The 15,876-nt window shown below is 39.3% G+C and overlaps 2 protein-coding genes across 3 annotated transcripts; one reads left to right on the forward strand and one right to left on the reverse strand.

The window, feature by feature from the left end:
* Positions 1-758: 758 nt before the first annotated feature.
* On the reverse strand, positions 759-2,725 carry LOC103982717 (thaumatin-like protein 1b). The gene is made up of 3 exons (XM_009399713.3): positions 2,529-2,725; positions 1,713-2,412; positions 759-1,308 (listed from the first exon to the last, which is right to left on the reverse strand). Exons 1-3 carry the CDS (start codon positions 2,575-2,577, stop codon positions 1,134-1,136), a joined length of 924 nt encoding a protein of 307 aa, XP_009397988.2. The 5' UTR covers positions 2,578-2,725; the 3' UTR covers positions 759-1,133.
* A 354-nt stretch (positions 2,726-3,079) lies between these two features.
* Positions 3,080-15,836, forward strand: LOC135635817 (kinesin-like protein KIN-14C). 2 transcript variants are annotated; one of them, XM_065147173.1, is made up of 22 exons: positions 3,084-3,784; positions 3,867-4,024; positions 4,118-4,234; positions 4,318-4,594; positions 6,027-6,154; positions 6,243-6,326; positions 6,534-6,611; positions 6,674-6,766; positions 6,871-6,900; positions 8,233-8,574; positions 8,649-8,730; positions 8,811-8,906; positions 8,996-9,175; positions 9,358-9,464; positions 9,561-9,720; positions 9,911-10,166; positions 10,246-10,499; positions 10,640-10,803; positions 11,637-12,142; positions 12,423-12,520; positions 13,061-13,126; positions 15,543-15,836. In XM_065147173.1, the coding sequence occupies exons 1-21, from the start codon at positions 3,673-3,675 to the stop codon at positions 13,123-13,125; spliced, it is 3,387 nt and encodes a 1,128-aa protein (XP_065003245.1). In that variant the 5' UTR covers positions 3,084-3,672; the 3' UTR covers position 13,126; positions 15,543-15,836. The 2 variants fall into 2 exon arrangements, with proteins under 2 accessions (XP_065003246.1, XP_065003245.1); XM_065147174.1 differs by lacking the exons at positions 12,423-12,520; positions 13,061-13,126; positions 15,543-15,836 and having other exon boundaries at positions 3,080-3,784; positions 11,637-11,816; positions 11,908-12,105.
* The last annotated feature ends 40 nt before the right edge of the window (positions 15,837-15,876 follow it).

Genomic DNA, 15,876 nt, shown 5'->3' on the forward strand with positions numbered 1-15,876 from the left:
TCCTATTATGATCGATATATTTCTTCCTCTTTGTCCCAGAAATTGCTCTCGATCAGGAAAAACATATGCTTGGGAAGAACACCACTGCATCTAATAATCGAGTTCTACTAAGCATACGGATTTGTGTGTTTCAGAGTTTTTGTGTATCAGCTTAAGCGCTGCATCAATCACTTCACAGCATGTCAAATTTTAGGCCTTTGACTCGACGGATGTTGGAAATCCCAAGTGGTGAAGGTACAATGACGTGCATGATGATAATAGTCGATGTCAATGATTAAGTGGAAGGCTTTTAAATAATTGTTTTATTTAATTATTTTCACGTCAATTAAGTTTTCCTGCAATATTTCTGTCGAATTGATAATCGTTGTTTAATCTTGATTTAAAGGAAACTTAGTTTGTCTTTTGACATAACAATTACCCATTAAATACGAGATTGTTTGTGATAAGTGAAAGCTCGTGTTCTTGTAGAAGGGAAGAGATTTATCCTTTGGCAAATAAAGATATAGAAAGCTTCAAGAACCCTAAGGTGCAAGTGAAATCACTTTCCTTTCAATGTAGGGAGATTCTGCACACAAACCAAAATATACGTCAACGATGAGATGCGTGCATTCTTGGCTTATGGCTTCTTTTCATTCTCCAACTTAAATAACATTATCCTTTCTTGTGAGAGGAGAGCGACATGAACCCTAGGAAAGGTCGCGATACAATGTGAAACAATGTAGACCTGTGTGAATGATCAAACGGAGCAAACAAAAGAATAAGCTTAACACCCACGCTTATATTTCTCTCAGCGTGATGTCGATGTCACTCGATGAGCAATAATCCGGAGCTAAGAATCCACAGATCAGCTCCTGCGATAAATCACATCGTCTTCCATGTGAAAAATTCAAGCCAACTTATGGACTTCGCAGCAGAAGTTCTTTTCGTTCTTCGTCAGATCTTTGTCAGCCTGACAAAACCGTTCATGTTCATCGTCATTGTTCATGACGAAAAGGACAGGCCATGAGAGGTGCAAGGTAGGGCCCCGAGAGCAACGTCTCTCCCACCACCCTCTGTTGCTCCGTAGTAGTAGGCGCACCGAACGGCCGGCGTAGAATTTGCGGTGCGCACGGCGTGGCCTCCGAGCGGCCGCGCTAAAAGCCGAGACGTAAGGCGAGGACAGCGAGGGAGATGGGAAGAAGCATGGCCGCCATGTGCGGCAGGGTTGGCGCGGCGTGGCTCACTTGCTCGCCCCCCACGTAGACCATCGTGTCATTGCTCAGCGGCATGCTTGCTGCGTCCGAATTCGAGTCCGAGGACTTCTTCTGGCTGTCAAAGATTAAAGATCGCATTCAAGATATATGGCATAGGCAATAGTTAAATGACGACAACGGGGAGGCAGCTGCACAGAAAGGAACAGATTGACGTCTGAACGGACTAAGGTCAGAGAAGCTGGTGTGGTATCCACCGCCGGCCTGACGACGACATGTTTTCCCGTTCAGTTTCCTAAATCCAACGGATCTGACGTCTACAGCCGCAAAAGTTAAACGTGAAGTTGCAAGCAAGCCAGAGCATGCCATGAGTCAAAGACGTCACGGAGCAGCTTGGCGAGCCCAGCGCATGCGCCATGCTTGCCGCGTTCGCCTCCGCTCGTTTGGACATCCACACGCATCTAAAAATGATTCGATTGACCCGTAGAAACGAAGACAAGGAGTTCATAATTAGCTACGTACCTTGTGGTGCTGGGGCAGAACATGATAAGGTAGTTGGCGGATGCGCAGGTGAACGTAGAGGTGGCGTCGTCGTAGGCGTAGCTGTAAGCCCTGGGGCAGGCGTTCTTGAAGAACTGGGAGTAGGACGACGGCTTGCACGTGTTGGGGCTCCCGTAGTCGCCGCTGCAGCAATACTGGGGCGATCCGAACGCCTCGCACGCGCTCTTGCACGCGACGCTGTCACTGCCGCCGTCCGAGGTCGACAGCACCACCTTGAGGTCCGACGGGCACACCCCGTTGAGGTCCACCGGACAGCCGGTGGAGCTGCATCCCCCGCCGGAGCCGCCCTGCGGCACCACCAGCACCGGCAGGTTGTAGCCGTCGACCAGACTCACGTCGTAGAAGTCCATCCCGCCGCTGCCGTCGAGCGTGAACTCCGCCAGGGTCGCCGGGGGTGCCGCGCCGGCGCCGGAGCACTCCACCGAGCCAGACCCGCAGTCGCCGGTTGCGCAGCTGAACTTGCCGCTCGAGTCAGTGGCACAGTGAGTGCGGCCCCAGAATCGGCCCGACCACGCGGCGGGCGCGTCGAGGCTCCGCGTCTCGCCCTTCTGCAGCGCGAAGCCCGTCGTTGGCAGCGCGGCCGTGCCAGCGCTCGAGAGCACGCCGGGCCATACGGTGTACTCGCAGTTATTTGCCAGCGTAAACGTAGCCGCAAGAGCCCCTGAAAACAGAGTAGGAAGCGTGACGAACACAGAATCGATAACAGGGGAACCACAGCACACCCATGAAATCAAATAAACAAGACAAGGAAATCGCGAGAGAGAGAGAGAGAGAGACCTGAAAAAGAGAAGAAAAGAGGTGAGAGAACGAAGTAAACTATTGCCATATTCCCGTAGGGTGGCAAGTGATGAATGCAAGAATTGGGACTCGAGGAATTCTGCAGCACGGTGGTGGGTGGAATTAATATAGGCAAGGAGTCGCGGAGGATAATATGTTTCGCCCGGCAAAGTTAGCAACAGACAAAAACAGTGTGAAAGATCGAGCAGCAGACTTATTTTTCTTCATTATTTTGACGTGAGTAACTTGCCGTCTTATTTCTTAATGGAAGACAACCTCAAGTTATCGACTGACTTGTTAAACTCATTCACACCGACATCGTTTTTAGTGAGATGAACCAGCAGGATTCATCCTCTCCATTCGAAACCTTATCCTCTTCGATTGACCCCAGCGAGTAGAGCAGTTCTACAGCCGCATCAACCGAGAATGCTTCCCAAGTATTACTACGCTAATCATCTACTCTTCCTTTCTTGTTCATCTTTTCCATGGAGAAGACCGCATGATCGCAACGATAATTAGACCCAGGCCCATATAATAATTAGACCCAGTAAGATATATTCCCACAGATCAAACATAAGATGTGATCGGCTCAAACGGGTTGACTCAAATAACCCGATCGATAAATCGGTCGGGTTCGAGTTTAGGAGATTGACTCGATCACAAATCAAGCTATTATTTCAGGGGACATTAATTCGAAGAAGAGGAACATGGCACCGATTTACCACTCTCGGCCTCCTCTTCCGATATCATCGATGGGGCTTTAATGGCAGATTGTAGCTAGCAATGGTGCTGCAGAGTTCCTTCCAAATGCTCCTCACAGGGCGCGAGTCGGGAGGAAGACGTTCCGTCACTCACTCCAGAACGTGCATGCCAGTCATAGCTAATCAACTGCCATCATGGCGGCATTGATCGCTGTGTTGCCGTTGGCACGAACAACGGCAGACGTCACGTAAAAGGAGGCAGATGCCATGGATTGCATCTGAAAGAAAAGGAGAAATAATTGGAGGAGGAACGTGCCAGCCTCAAAGTTCGGAAAGGTTTCGCGGCTTCAAGAACTCCTGCAAGCGATGCCCTCCCCTTGTCCCTTGTTGCTGCGTCACCCCCGCTCTCCTTTCCGACGGTGGCGTCGAGTCGTCCGGTCACCATGAAGCTCGGTGCCTTGCTCGAGATGCCGAACGGGGACAGCCCGGCGAGCTGTCGGGGCGAAGACTGGGCGCGACAAGGGATGGCTGGTCTAAACATCGACGCCGAGACAGGCGAGACCTGCATCTCGCGTTTTGAATCTTCATGTTGTTCTTTTTAGCATTTATTTCTTTCTTAGATCTTGGAATTGATCAGCTAAGAGGCGGTCGGAAGTGATTGAATGGCTGAACGGTTTGTTCCCCGGCCTTAACATGCCGCTCGAAGCGTCCGAGGAGGAACTCCGAGCTCGGTTGTCCGACGGAGCTCTCTTGTGCGGCATCATGAGGAGGTTCAGTCCTGGCTACTCGGAGGAGGTTGAACTACTGACAATTATACTTGTAGCTGTTTGACGTTTGGTCTTAATTGGGGGATTCTCTTTTTAGTCCTGATTTGAACTTCGGTTGCAGATCAGGAATGAAACTTATGCATCGAGGTCCGAGAGCAGATCGGAAAACATAAGGAGGTTTATTTCAGCTGTAGAGCAGATGGGATTGCCGGGCTTCAATGTATCCGATCTGGAACAGGTAACCGGGTAGAGAATCATATCTTTACCAAGAAATTAGTGTCGGTGTTACTCCTCAGCTGGTGAATTAAGTGTGGCATGCAGGGACCTGTCTCTTCGGTAGTATACTGCCTTTGGTCTCTCAAGGATCACCTCCTCTCCGACCTTGGGGAGGACAAGGACATGAACCCACCGGTTAAGAGCGTAGGTGAAGCAAGAATGAGCTGGAAAGCTCTTGAAACTATAAGGACTGATCCACTGGGTGCTTTGAGAGGAGATAGCATTCTGAATGGCCAGAACTCTGTTGTCTTAGGAGAGGAGAGAAGACATAGCTTTCAAGGTTCGAGGTTACAACATGTGCTGCCAAGTTCGGCCATGTCAGGTATGTTAATTGTTCTTATTGCTCATCTATCTCACCTGATAATGGATCTTCCCTTATATAATGTGGTACAAATTCACGTAGACTTATATGTAACTTTTACATGATTTGTAATGTTATTTGTACGAGTAATTGGTCTATTGCTGGGCTCCCAGTAGAGTCTTGTTATACGTAGCCTGTACTACAGAAATTTTGAAATAATTCTCATTACTTGTTCTTTTGTTGCAATTCTTGTTCATAGACTATTGACCTTAATTTTCATCATAGAGGTTTCCTATAATATCCATACGATCATGTTATTGATTTAGAAATCTCTGGAAATTGGATATGCTATTGAGCTCATTGTCATGGTTCTGGTCGGATTATCGACTAAAGAGAAAAGAGGTCAAAATGTCATTTCTGATTTGGCTAAAGATATTTTCATATAGGTGACAATATAAGAAGTGGGATGGTGAGGTTGAGTGTCAGTGGGAAAAGTTTGGAAATTTATTCTGCACATATATTTTTCGTATGAAATTCTGCAAGTGAACTTAATGTTGTTGTTTATCCACATTGTTCTGGCGTTGCAAGCAAGCTATAGTGATAAGGGGCCAACTAAAAAAGCTCTTAGACAGCAAACATGCCAAAAATTTTCTGTTACCTTTCTTCACTTTATGTCATGATACTACTGGGCTTTAGCTGTGTCACACCAAAATCTTCTTTCTCAAAGATCTTAATGGTAAATCCTTTTGTAATTCCTTTATGAAACTTGTGATGGATCCTATGCTACTTGTATGTAATTATATGGTTTCCTTCTAATCTAGGCTCATATACTTCAATGAGTGACCGTGGAGGCTTCAATTGGTAAGACGAAAAGAAAACTTCAATGTTTTCACTTCACATTCTTTAAGGTGCTTTAACATGTTTGGGCCCTTGGCCATGTGGAAAGTCTATGGAGCTTTATTCAAAGGATATTAGCATGATAGGTACTTTGTAGATCAAGTGATGGTCCTGTTTGAATATGAAGAAGTTTTTCAAAGTACTCCTCTCTTGTTTAACGAACATTTGTATTTTAATGTCTCAATTATCTCAACTTTTACTGGCAGTAAAGTACAAATGAAAATTTTGTCACACACACACACATATACATACATACATACATACATACATATGTATATATGTATATATATATATATATATATATATATATATATACATATATATGTATATGATGCAAGTGATGCTGCACACCTTTTTGTGGAAGCGTAGATCTGTTATATTCTTTAGAAGCAAATCTATTCTCCTCTCTGCTATGAAAATATTTTCAAACTACACTATGTTTTGGAGCATTCCTTGTGCTCATGATATTATTTGCTTACTGCAAAGAAGTTACATTTTGCCATTTAGTTATAAAATTTCATTTATAAACTTTAATTACTATATCCACATTTTACAGAGCCATCATCTCCGCAATTTCATCATGGTGGACACAAATTCCATGAGGTTTTCCAATTGAAACAAGGGCATTATTATGATCTTCCTCCAGCTAAGCTCTCAGAAACGATGAAATCAAATAGTTTAGATGTAATCTTTTAAATTTGTAATCGAGACATTTAGTTTTCACTATCTTTTATATAGTTATATGTTAAGCATCAAAGTATATTTTTTGTAGAATGCCCCAACTCAATCTCTTTTGAGTATTATAAATGGCATTGTCGATGAAAGCATCGAGAGCAAAAATGGAGAAATACCTCAAGTATGTAGTCAAGTATAAGAGAATTTACTTACATGCTGGTCTATTGTATTAGTGTGTAGTCCTTATACCAATTATGTGCTCATTATATGATATCTTTTCCTGTAGTCCTTAATTTTTAATATATTATGGCAGTTGATGTTCCATACAAAGAAACAGGACAAAAGATTTTATTGTTTAAAGCTTTGATTTTATTGTTCTTTTCCCCAGCGTCTGCCATGCTGGTTGAGAAAAGTTGTGCAAGAGATTGAACGACGTATTTCAACTCAAGCAGAGCACATAAGAAATGTAAGACAAGGTGATTTTACATTTATTTCTATTCAAACATTTTATGACTCTCTTTTCTGTAGCAAAATAATCTCATTAAAGCACGTGAGGAGAAGTATCAATCAAGGATTAGGGTGCTTGAAACGCTAGCAACTGGTACGAAAGAAGAAACACAGGTAATTTTAGTAGATGCAGCAATCATATCCTATGGATTTAGAGTACAATGTTCTTCTTTCAATCCCATAATAAAATGGTTCTTTTCTCATCCTTTATGTTTCAGATAGCTATGAACCAGCTCCACCTGCTAAAGGTCTGTTTCTTAACAAAACTGCAATCTATTCAACTCATAAGGCTATTATTCTGCAGATTATGTCTTTATTTTCCCATCTTTTGTTTGCCTGTAATTTTAATGATTTCACAAGGCTGCAAAAGTGACTTTGAGAATGGCTTCAGGAATTTGTATGTCATTTAAATCAAAATAAGGTGATATTCACTGATATTGGCACTCTTTGGGACATGTATATGACCGATGGACTAATCTATATAATAATAATTTTGGTCATGAACTCTTTAGAGGTAGTTACCCGATTGACTTCATTTATGTAGCAAGGATCCCTGAATTCTTTTTGGACACATCTTCTATAGTTTAACCAAAGCTTCATGGTTGATATATTCTGATGGCTAATGCCTTCATAACCATAGAAAAACCAGTAGTCATAATTCATCAGTTCCATTGTAAGCAACATTTCTGTTTCATTAAAAAAAGTGAAATCTAGATATTAATTCTATTAGTATACAGAAATTAACTCAAACTTCAGTACTTGTAGAACTATACAATATCCACCACATTTCACTCCAATAAAAATAATTTATCAGTCAAATGGTAACAAATAGTGTAATATGAAATGTATCAATAGAAATGGTTCACTTGCCATAGTATAGCCCATCTCAGATGAAAACTAACATTACGTCCCATTGATATGTGCCATGTTCTGTATGGTGCTGTCATTGGTATGTTGATGCAATTAGCTTCTTATCTGAATTGATTTATCATCAATTTACTTCAACGCTATTCTTACATGGATACTTCTGCATTACAAGCGTGAAACATTTGTTATTCTTTGATTGCTAATGATGTTTTATTAGTGATTTCATAACATACTTGGTGAGTTTTATGACATCAAGTATTTGCAGAGTGCTGTTTTTGAGCAGCAGATGTTATTGGCCTTCCATATAGAGGCAAGCCTTATTAGTAAAGATCACCAATGATATTGTTGTCCATAAAACTCCAATATGAAGATAGATGTATGCTCCTGCCCCAGCGAATGTGAATCCTGTCACTGCAGCCTTTTCCTTTTCTTAGTGCTACAGTTTCCATTTTCCTAATGAGGTAAATGAATTGAGATACAAAAAATCTGGACGAACTGTAATGAACATATATAACAGATAATGAGTTGAAAGAAACCAGAACTAACAACCAATAGACTTTTTGATGTGATCTAGTAAATTAGCAAAGGTCAAAACACAATAGTGTTTAGGTTGAAGTGTGTTAGTGGCTGTATTGAGCCTGACCAAGGACTTCCCATCATTTTTGGAACAAATTGTATTCACATGTTTGATATTGATAATTGTTCTTTTGCAGACAGAAAAGCAAAAAATTGAAGAGAGAAACAAACTTGGTGAAGAAGATATGGCTAGGCTAACAAAGGAAAAGGAAAAAACTGACCAGATAATTTCAGAACTTAAGCAGGAGTTGGAAATAATAAAAAGAACATATGAAGAGCAATTTCAGCAAATGGAAACTAAGGCCAAGGAGTATCAAACAAAGTTGGAGCAAAAGCTAAAAGATGCTAAATCTTATTTGGCAGAATCACAAAGGAGAATAGAAGAGTTAGGGTCAATTTCTGAATCTAAATTTCAGAATTGGAATCAAAGGGAACTTGTTCTTCAGAGTTTTATAGATCTTCAACTGCAATCAGTGCAGGTATATCACGCTCAAGCTTGTTGTAAGTTGTTCCTCATATGATGCTCAAGACTGAGCATTAGTGTTTCTTCCAGGAGTTGAGGTCATCTTCCAATTCCATAAAGCATGAAGTCAGAATTACACAAAAGAAATGGTGTGAAGAATTTACCAGATTTGGTAAGACATGTTTTGCTGATACTACATTTTAACTAAAATTTCAGTACCTCTTTAGACATGCATTGTATTCTTCTGTGCAGGGAAACAACTGAAATTACTGACTGATGCAGCAGAGAATTATCATACCGTCCTTGCAGAAAACAGGAGATTGTACAATGAGGTTCAGGAACTAAGAGGTGTCCATTTAACATTTAATTGTCATCATGTGATATTATAGTTTTAGCACATAGTTACATCTTGGCTCTGGCTAATGTCTTCTGTGTAGGAAATATTAGAGTTTATTGCCGAATAAGACCATTTCTTCCTGGGGAAAATGTAAAACAGACTACCACAGAGTATATTGGTGACAATGGTGAGCTTCTTATTGCAAATCCCTCCAAACAGGGAAAAGATGTACAGCGGATGTTCAAGTTCAATAAGGTCTTTGGTCCAGCTGCCACTCAAGGTTATCATACATCTGTTAAAATCTCTAGCTTTTTAGTTTCCTTTTTCTTTTGTTGTTTATGGCATTTATTTGAATGAAATGGCAATAAAATTTGTTGTTTGACTAGGACAGTTCAACCATAGTAGGTATTTTGCATTTGTTTTATCGATTGCTAAGCAACTTCTTTTCTGATGCTGTAATAGAGGAAGTCTTCTTGGACATTCAGCCCCTAGTCCGATCAGTTCTTGATGGTTATAATGTATGCATTTTTGCATATGGTCAGACTGGATCAGGAAAAACGTACACCATGGTGATCATTGTTTATATTTTTATATATTTAGCTATTTCAAATTATGTTTTCCACATCTTATTTCATCCTCATAACATGATGAAAGTCTTGTTTCAGACTGGACCACACTCGGCAACTGAAAAGGAGTGGGGTGTCAATTACCGAGCCCTAAATGATCTATTTCATATATCTTGGAATAGGAGAGATGCCTACGTATATGAAGTGTGTGTCCAGATGGTTGAAATATATAACGAACAAGTCCGTGATCTGCTTGCAGGTGATGGCACACAAAAGAAATATCCTTTTCTCCACAGTTTTTTTCATTCTATTATTGTTCTATCATAGTATCAAGGTTCATTGAAATCTAATCTTGTTCTTGAATTTTCATTCTAATGTTTTTTTCTGTGTGATTATAGTTCCTTTGTTTCCTTCTATTCCAAGTAATATGCTCTATTCTTTTGTTACAGAGATTTATGATTTCAAATTTAACCAAACTCATGTTATCCCAGCTTCTATGTGGTATAGATTATACCTGCTGTTTCCCTTTAACTTGCACACACTTGGGATTGTGAGTAATTCACTGCCCAATGGACTTGCTGTCCCTGATGCAAGTATGCTTCCTGTTAAATCAACTTCTGATGTACTAGAGTTGATGCATATAGGACACAGTAATAGGGCTGTGGGTGCTACTGCTCTCAATGAAAGGAGTAGCCGGTCACACAGGTTTAAATTTTGTCATCTATATGCAATTGTGTTTTCGCTGCATTATGTCATCTGGTATTACATTACCTTTCTTTTACAGCATTGTGACAGTTCATGTTCGAGGGATGGATTTGAAAACTGGAGCTACTTTGCAAGGCTCTCTTCATCTGGTAGATCTTGCTGGAAGTGAGAGAGTTGATCGCTCCGAAGTTACAGGAGATAGACTTAAGGAAGCACAACATATCAACAAATCTTTGTCTGCTCTTGGAGATGTTATATATGCTCTATCACAAAAAAGTGCTCATGTGCCATATAGAAATAGCAAACTGACTCAAGTGTTGCAAAGTTCTTTAGGTACCCATCTACATTCTTTTAAATGGCATTTGCTTTATTTGTTTCAGTTTAAGATGAGCTTTATTTAATGAAACCCTCCCCTTCAATTGGTATTTTTTCACTAAAAATAGACATGAGATTTTTCATTCTTTATTATGCAGGTGGACATGCTAAGACACTTATGTTTGTACAGATAAATCCAGATATAGGATCTTATTCTGAGACTTCGAGTACCTTAAAATTTGCTGAAAGGGTATCTGGAGTGGAGCTGGGTGCTGCAAAGAGTCAAAAAGAAGGGAAAGATATAAGAGATTTGATGGAACAGGTTCTTTGTGCTAGTCATTTTATATTTTTCGTTTTTCAATTTTATGATAATTTAATGATTCATTCTATTCCTGTTCATTATATACACACATTTTGTCTTTTACACTCTCTAACAAATGCTACAATTAATTAATTACAGATGAAATGAGATAATAGGTTCAAAATGTTTCTTAGTCTCTTAGGTTTTCTAAATTTCTTCACCATGCAAAGCCTTCAATGGAAATGTGGAAGACCTTAACTTTTAGCAGAGCTAGCTCTAATAGTATTTTTAATTTTTAAGTGGAGACAAAAGAAACCCCAGATCTGGTTGAGTGACCTATGTATATCTAGAATTCGTGAAGCACCACTAAGAAAGGTCTTGCATCTATGAATTGGTGAGTTTTCAGCATAGATTCGAAATGTTCTAAACAAAGTCTCTTGCTTACACTTTGAAGGTTCATTAATTTTTTTGAGGCCATTTCCTTGGAGAATGTCTAACGACAAGTTTAAAATATGATATTATCTGTGTTTCATATCAATGTCTTATGCAAATATACTATGGAGTTCCCAAAACAAAATTGATGACTTTTGAAGGAGTCCAGGAAGGGCCATTGATTTTCATCTCTGACTAATCATACAAAGATCTGAAATGCCTAATTTAGATGAAGAAAGTAGATAATATAATATTTCACCATGAACTATAACTCTATCATGCATATATAAGCATGTGAGTTGTGTAATGATTGCTGCCCAGATGTTTATTTTGCTTCGATACCAATTTCTTGTTCTCAGCAGAACGATACTTTTTAATTATTTTGCTAGGATTCAGTGTTTTCTTCTTTTTTCTACTTGCAGATTGCATCACTTAAAGATATTGTTGCAAGGAAAGATGAAGAAATTGAGCAGCTCCAACAGCTAAAAGACATTAGATTACGACATAATAGTAACTTATTGAGGCATTCATCCTCCTCCCCTTGTGGCATTTCATTGCTAGGTGGGACCATTCAACAAGAACAGAAGTCATCTAATGGAAGGGTAGTGGCTAATGATAAACTGGGTTCAGATCATGAGAACTTCTCAGAGCAGAGTGGTGACCATTCTGAATCTGGTTCTCATCTGTCCGCAGATGACAGAAGGCACCAGAAGGAAATTTTGGGCCAGTCAAAGCTCATAAAAGTCGTAGCAGATCAGAGTTCTGCTGATCCTGAGCATTTGGGCAATGGTGATGCAGATTCAGAGGAATATCTATCAGATGGTGATCTTTCCATGGGAACAGAAACAGATGGTTCAACTGGCAGTCTCGTTGAGTTTAATCGCCTCTCTGAACGAGTGAAATCATTAGATATCACCAAAGAGAAAGAGTAAGTATCTCAGGAATCTTGCATGCATTTTCTATAATAAATAGAGCATGATGGACTTTTCTAATGTAGCTTTAAAAATTCCACTTTTTTGCTATCAGGCAATTATGGACTACTACTACATAAGTAATAGTATGAACCTGAAATTTTAAGATGAATTATTTATGAAAACTCAACACTGTCATTCAAAAATGGATTCTTTCAGTGACGTAGCAAATACAGTAGGCCTAAATTATTTGAGATGCTATGTTAGATACTAATTGTAGCTACATTATGAATACAGGCCTAAAAATCCAACTCCAGTACCTAAGCCACCTTCGGGGAAGACTGTACAAGTCCCAGCATCCAGAACAAGATTAAGAGATACCATAAAGTCTCCAAGTAAGTAGGTTTCGTTTGTAGGATATCTGTCTATGACTGCTAACTGTTTTCATTCCTGTGATGGAACTCTCTCTCTCCCCTTTCTGAATATCAAATATATACATATAAATTATGTTGAAAGTAGTCTGTGTTAACCTAGAGAATGGTTCCTAATACATGTTGATATATTTGTCGTTAATGAATCAGAATTTCAAACCAATAATGTCACTTTAATTCATCTTCAGTTAATGTTTCATACCGAGTGATCTAGGAACCATAAACATGCAATTCTTACATGACATATGAATATTAACCTTAACAGGATACCGAGCTGGTATTTGTTCTGATTCAGTGACAAATAACAATAATGAAACAGTAAAGAAAATTTATGCATAGCTCCACAAGCAAAGAGGTTGTTCTCATGGCTTCGACTATCAACCTCATCTTCAACCAAACATAACATAGTTAAGGATGATGTTACACTCTTGCATTTGCATGTTCATCAATGGTCATGTTCTTTGCAGCATTATATTCTCTCATCAGCTTCTCTTACAATGCCAGGTACAAGTAAAAACACAACTCAAGTAGCAGTGCCTTCATCCAAGCTTCCAAAACGATGGCAGTAGGGCAAGTGCTTTTGTCAATTTTTTATTTTCTATTTGTACAATTTCCTTACAGCAAAAATCCAAATAGCTTCACAGTGATAAGAAGAAGCAAACTTATGTCATTTATATTATGGAGTTTGTTGATTGTTAAGTTGAGGTTAGGTGTTGTGTAATTTTATTCTCCAACTTGAATACAAGATTTCCCAGAGTAGATTTGCCTTCATGTTTGACAGTGAAAATGGGGTAAATTTCTTTTCAATGACTAATTGCACAAATATGATTTACTTTCAGCTATGTTGTCTTAGAAGATCAACCATTTGTTCTTTTTTTTGTCTTTTGTAAATTGTAAGAGATGAATATAGGTTTTGATTCTTCTATAAACAATCTTTTTTTTTTTGTCTATGTTAGATATTTACATATATATATATATATACTTGGAAGTAAGAGTATATCTTGTGATCCACATGAGCTTGATGAGGATGAGAGGGAATAAATATAATTAGCTGAGGGAAGATGTTAGTATTTCATTATTTATATATATATATATATATATATATATATATATATATATATATATATATATATATATATATATATATATATATATATATCTTGGATACTTGTTTAGTCGAACCCAATTGGAACAAGTCATGTTTGGATTGGGTTCGTTAAAAGGGCGAAGTTGTAACCCGGGTCGAACATGAGCTCAAGTTTGACATGTTCCCGGGTCCAAGTGGACTCGACTTCCCTGCTCGAGGCCTAATCGGCCTCTCTTTCTCTCTCTCTCTCTTCGGAAGCAGACACCGAAACCACCTCCTCCTCCTCCGGCATCCCCAAAGATGTTCTCGTTGCTTCCGGAGAACGTCGTCTTTTCTCTAGCGAACCCGGCATCCCCGAAGATGTTCTCGTTGCGGCCGCAGATCGCCGCCCTTTCTCTAGCGATCCCCGGGCACCGGCGCTCACTCCTAGCTCGACGAAGCCCCCAGCGACCCTCTTCCGTCGTCTCCGTGCTCACGAGCTAGTCACCCAACATGTCCCCCGCCTTCGCGCCTCTAAATCTTTCTTTCCCTGTACTGGTATGTGTGTCGAACAACTGTGCTCTGGGTTAGGGTTTAAGGGTTCTAAAACCGATATCCTGCGAAGCTATAATGGGGAATTGTTATAGTTTAGGTTGATTTCACTAAAAGAACTTTAGTTGACCCTTACCTTTCAATTTGATGACGCCTTCAAAGGTTTTGGTCAATTGAGGTTGACTGATTGTAAAAGAAGCAACTTTGGTTGCCGTAACTTTGTGTTCATATGAAAAACTTAAGAGGGTTGTAAGGTAAAACTTTTACACTGTTTTTGGCAATCGGAAGATTTTGGTTATCGTGCATGGACACGGACAAGTGAAATGGAACAAGTATGTCAGGATGTCAAATTTTAGGGAAGATAGAGCACAACAATGTATGGACATGACAATCAATGAATGTATGTCATATATTTACGTAATTATATATATATAAAGATATATGTTGTGCTGCTCAGACAATCCACGATGTCATATATGTATATTATGAGATGTAGTATACCATTCATGTGATTAAGCTTTAAGAAAAATAATTCAAATATGAAAACATTTAGGATGTTGTTGGCATAAATAGTAAGTCAAGATTGTAAGATACATACATCTTGCAAATATGTATCTTGTTCATGAGCTTTAATGTAGATGAGATACATTCCCTACATTTGTACTCTACCTTAACAATACATATGCAGATGTTACATTTGTCCTATGTAAGTTTTGAAGCATTGAACATGTTGGGGAGTATCTATCAAGTAAAGTTGTCTGACATGGATATTGTAATCATATTAAAGTCTTCATGCTTCATTAGATGCTTCCTGTTGCTTCCATCACTTAAAAAAATGTTAGATGTTAACACAATACTTGGTTTAATATAATATATTTATTAGCACAACATACTCTAACAAGGATAGGATGCTCTTAGCTTGTAGGTTTACTAACTATATGCTAGCCTGTACTATGCCAGCATAGCTATTGGCACTGAACGCCCTGTGTTGCCAAAGATAATACACCCCTTTCCAGAATCCACGCACACCTTGTGTTCCATTAGGATAGACCCCTATGTGAAAATACATGTCAATAGAGTATATCCTATATTTTCTTCATATAATCATTAGAATGATTTTTTGAAATGATTTTCTTCTCCTCAATACCAAATCCTCTGTTGCACTTGCTTCTTCTCAAGATACCTGTGGTGAAATTTCTACGAATCATCTGCTACTTTCAAATTTTAGACCTTTTTAAACAGTATGATCATATCCATGTTGGTTTGCACAATATCTTAATATATGAGTTTTTAGGCTTAAACTTTGACGGAAGCAAGTCTTATGCACATTGGTGATTGATTGGTTTCCCTTCTCATGACTCTGGACAGGTAAATGGATGCACTGGAAAAATGGGGAGAGCTGTTGCAGAAGCAGCAATTTCTGCTGGACTTCAGTTAGTTCCTGTGTCATTCAGTAATTTAGAGAAGCCTGGTAGAACTTTAAAAGTAGGCAATACTGAGATTCAAATACATGGTCCATCTGAAAGAGAAAGTGTTCTTTCTTCTGTCTTTCATGAGTTCCCTGATGTTATTGTGGTGGATTATACAGTGCCTGATGCTGTGAACGGTATATACTATGTACTTCATTTTTTAGTAGTTAATGTGTTTGTTACTACTCTCCAATCCTGTTTGTCTGGATACCTATGGGAACATAAGTCAGAAC

This window comes from Musa acuminata, chromosome BXJ3-4, assembly GCF_036884655.1.
Source record: "Musa acuminata AAA Group cultivar baxijiao chromosome BXJ3-4, Cavendish_Baxijiao_AAA, whole genome shotgun sequence".
In the NCBI taxonomy this organism is placed as follows: Eukaryota; Viridiplantae; Streptophyta; class Magnoliopsida; order Zingiberales; family Musaceae; genus Musa; species Musa acuminata.

Excerpts from the sequence above, each read along its gene's own strand:
- LOC135635817 (XM_065147173.1), top strand. The coding sequence starts at position 3,673 with ATGAAGCTCGGTGCCTTGCTCGAGATGCCGAACGGGGACAGCCCGGCG. Across the intron at positions 3,785-3,866 it reads AAACATCGACGCCGAGACAG|CTAAGAGGCGGTCGGAAGTG; the intron begins GCGAGACCTGCA and ends GGAATTGATCAG. Across the intron at positions 10,804-11,636 it reads TAAGAGATTTGATGGAACAG|ATTGCATCACTTAAAGATAT; the intron begins GTTCTTTGTGCT and ends TTCTACTTGCAG.
- LOC103982717 (XM_009399713.3), bottom strand. The coding sequence starts at position 2,577 with ATGGCAATAGTTTACTTCGTTCTCTCACCTCTTTTCTTCTCTTTTTCA. Across the intron at positions 2,413-2,528 it reads TCTTTTCTTCTCTTTTTCAG|GGGCTCTTGCGGCTACGTTT; the intron begins GTCTCTCTCTCT and ends CTCTGTTTTCAG. Across the intron at positions 1,309-1,712 it reads TTCTGCCCCAGCACCACAAG|CCAGAAGAAGTCCTCGGACT; the intron begins GTACGTAGCTAA and ends AATCTTTGACAG.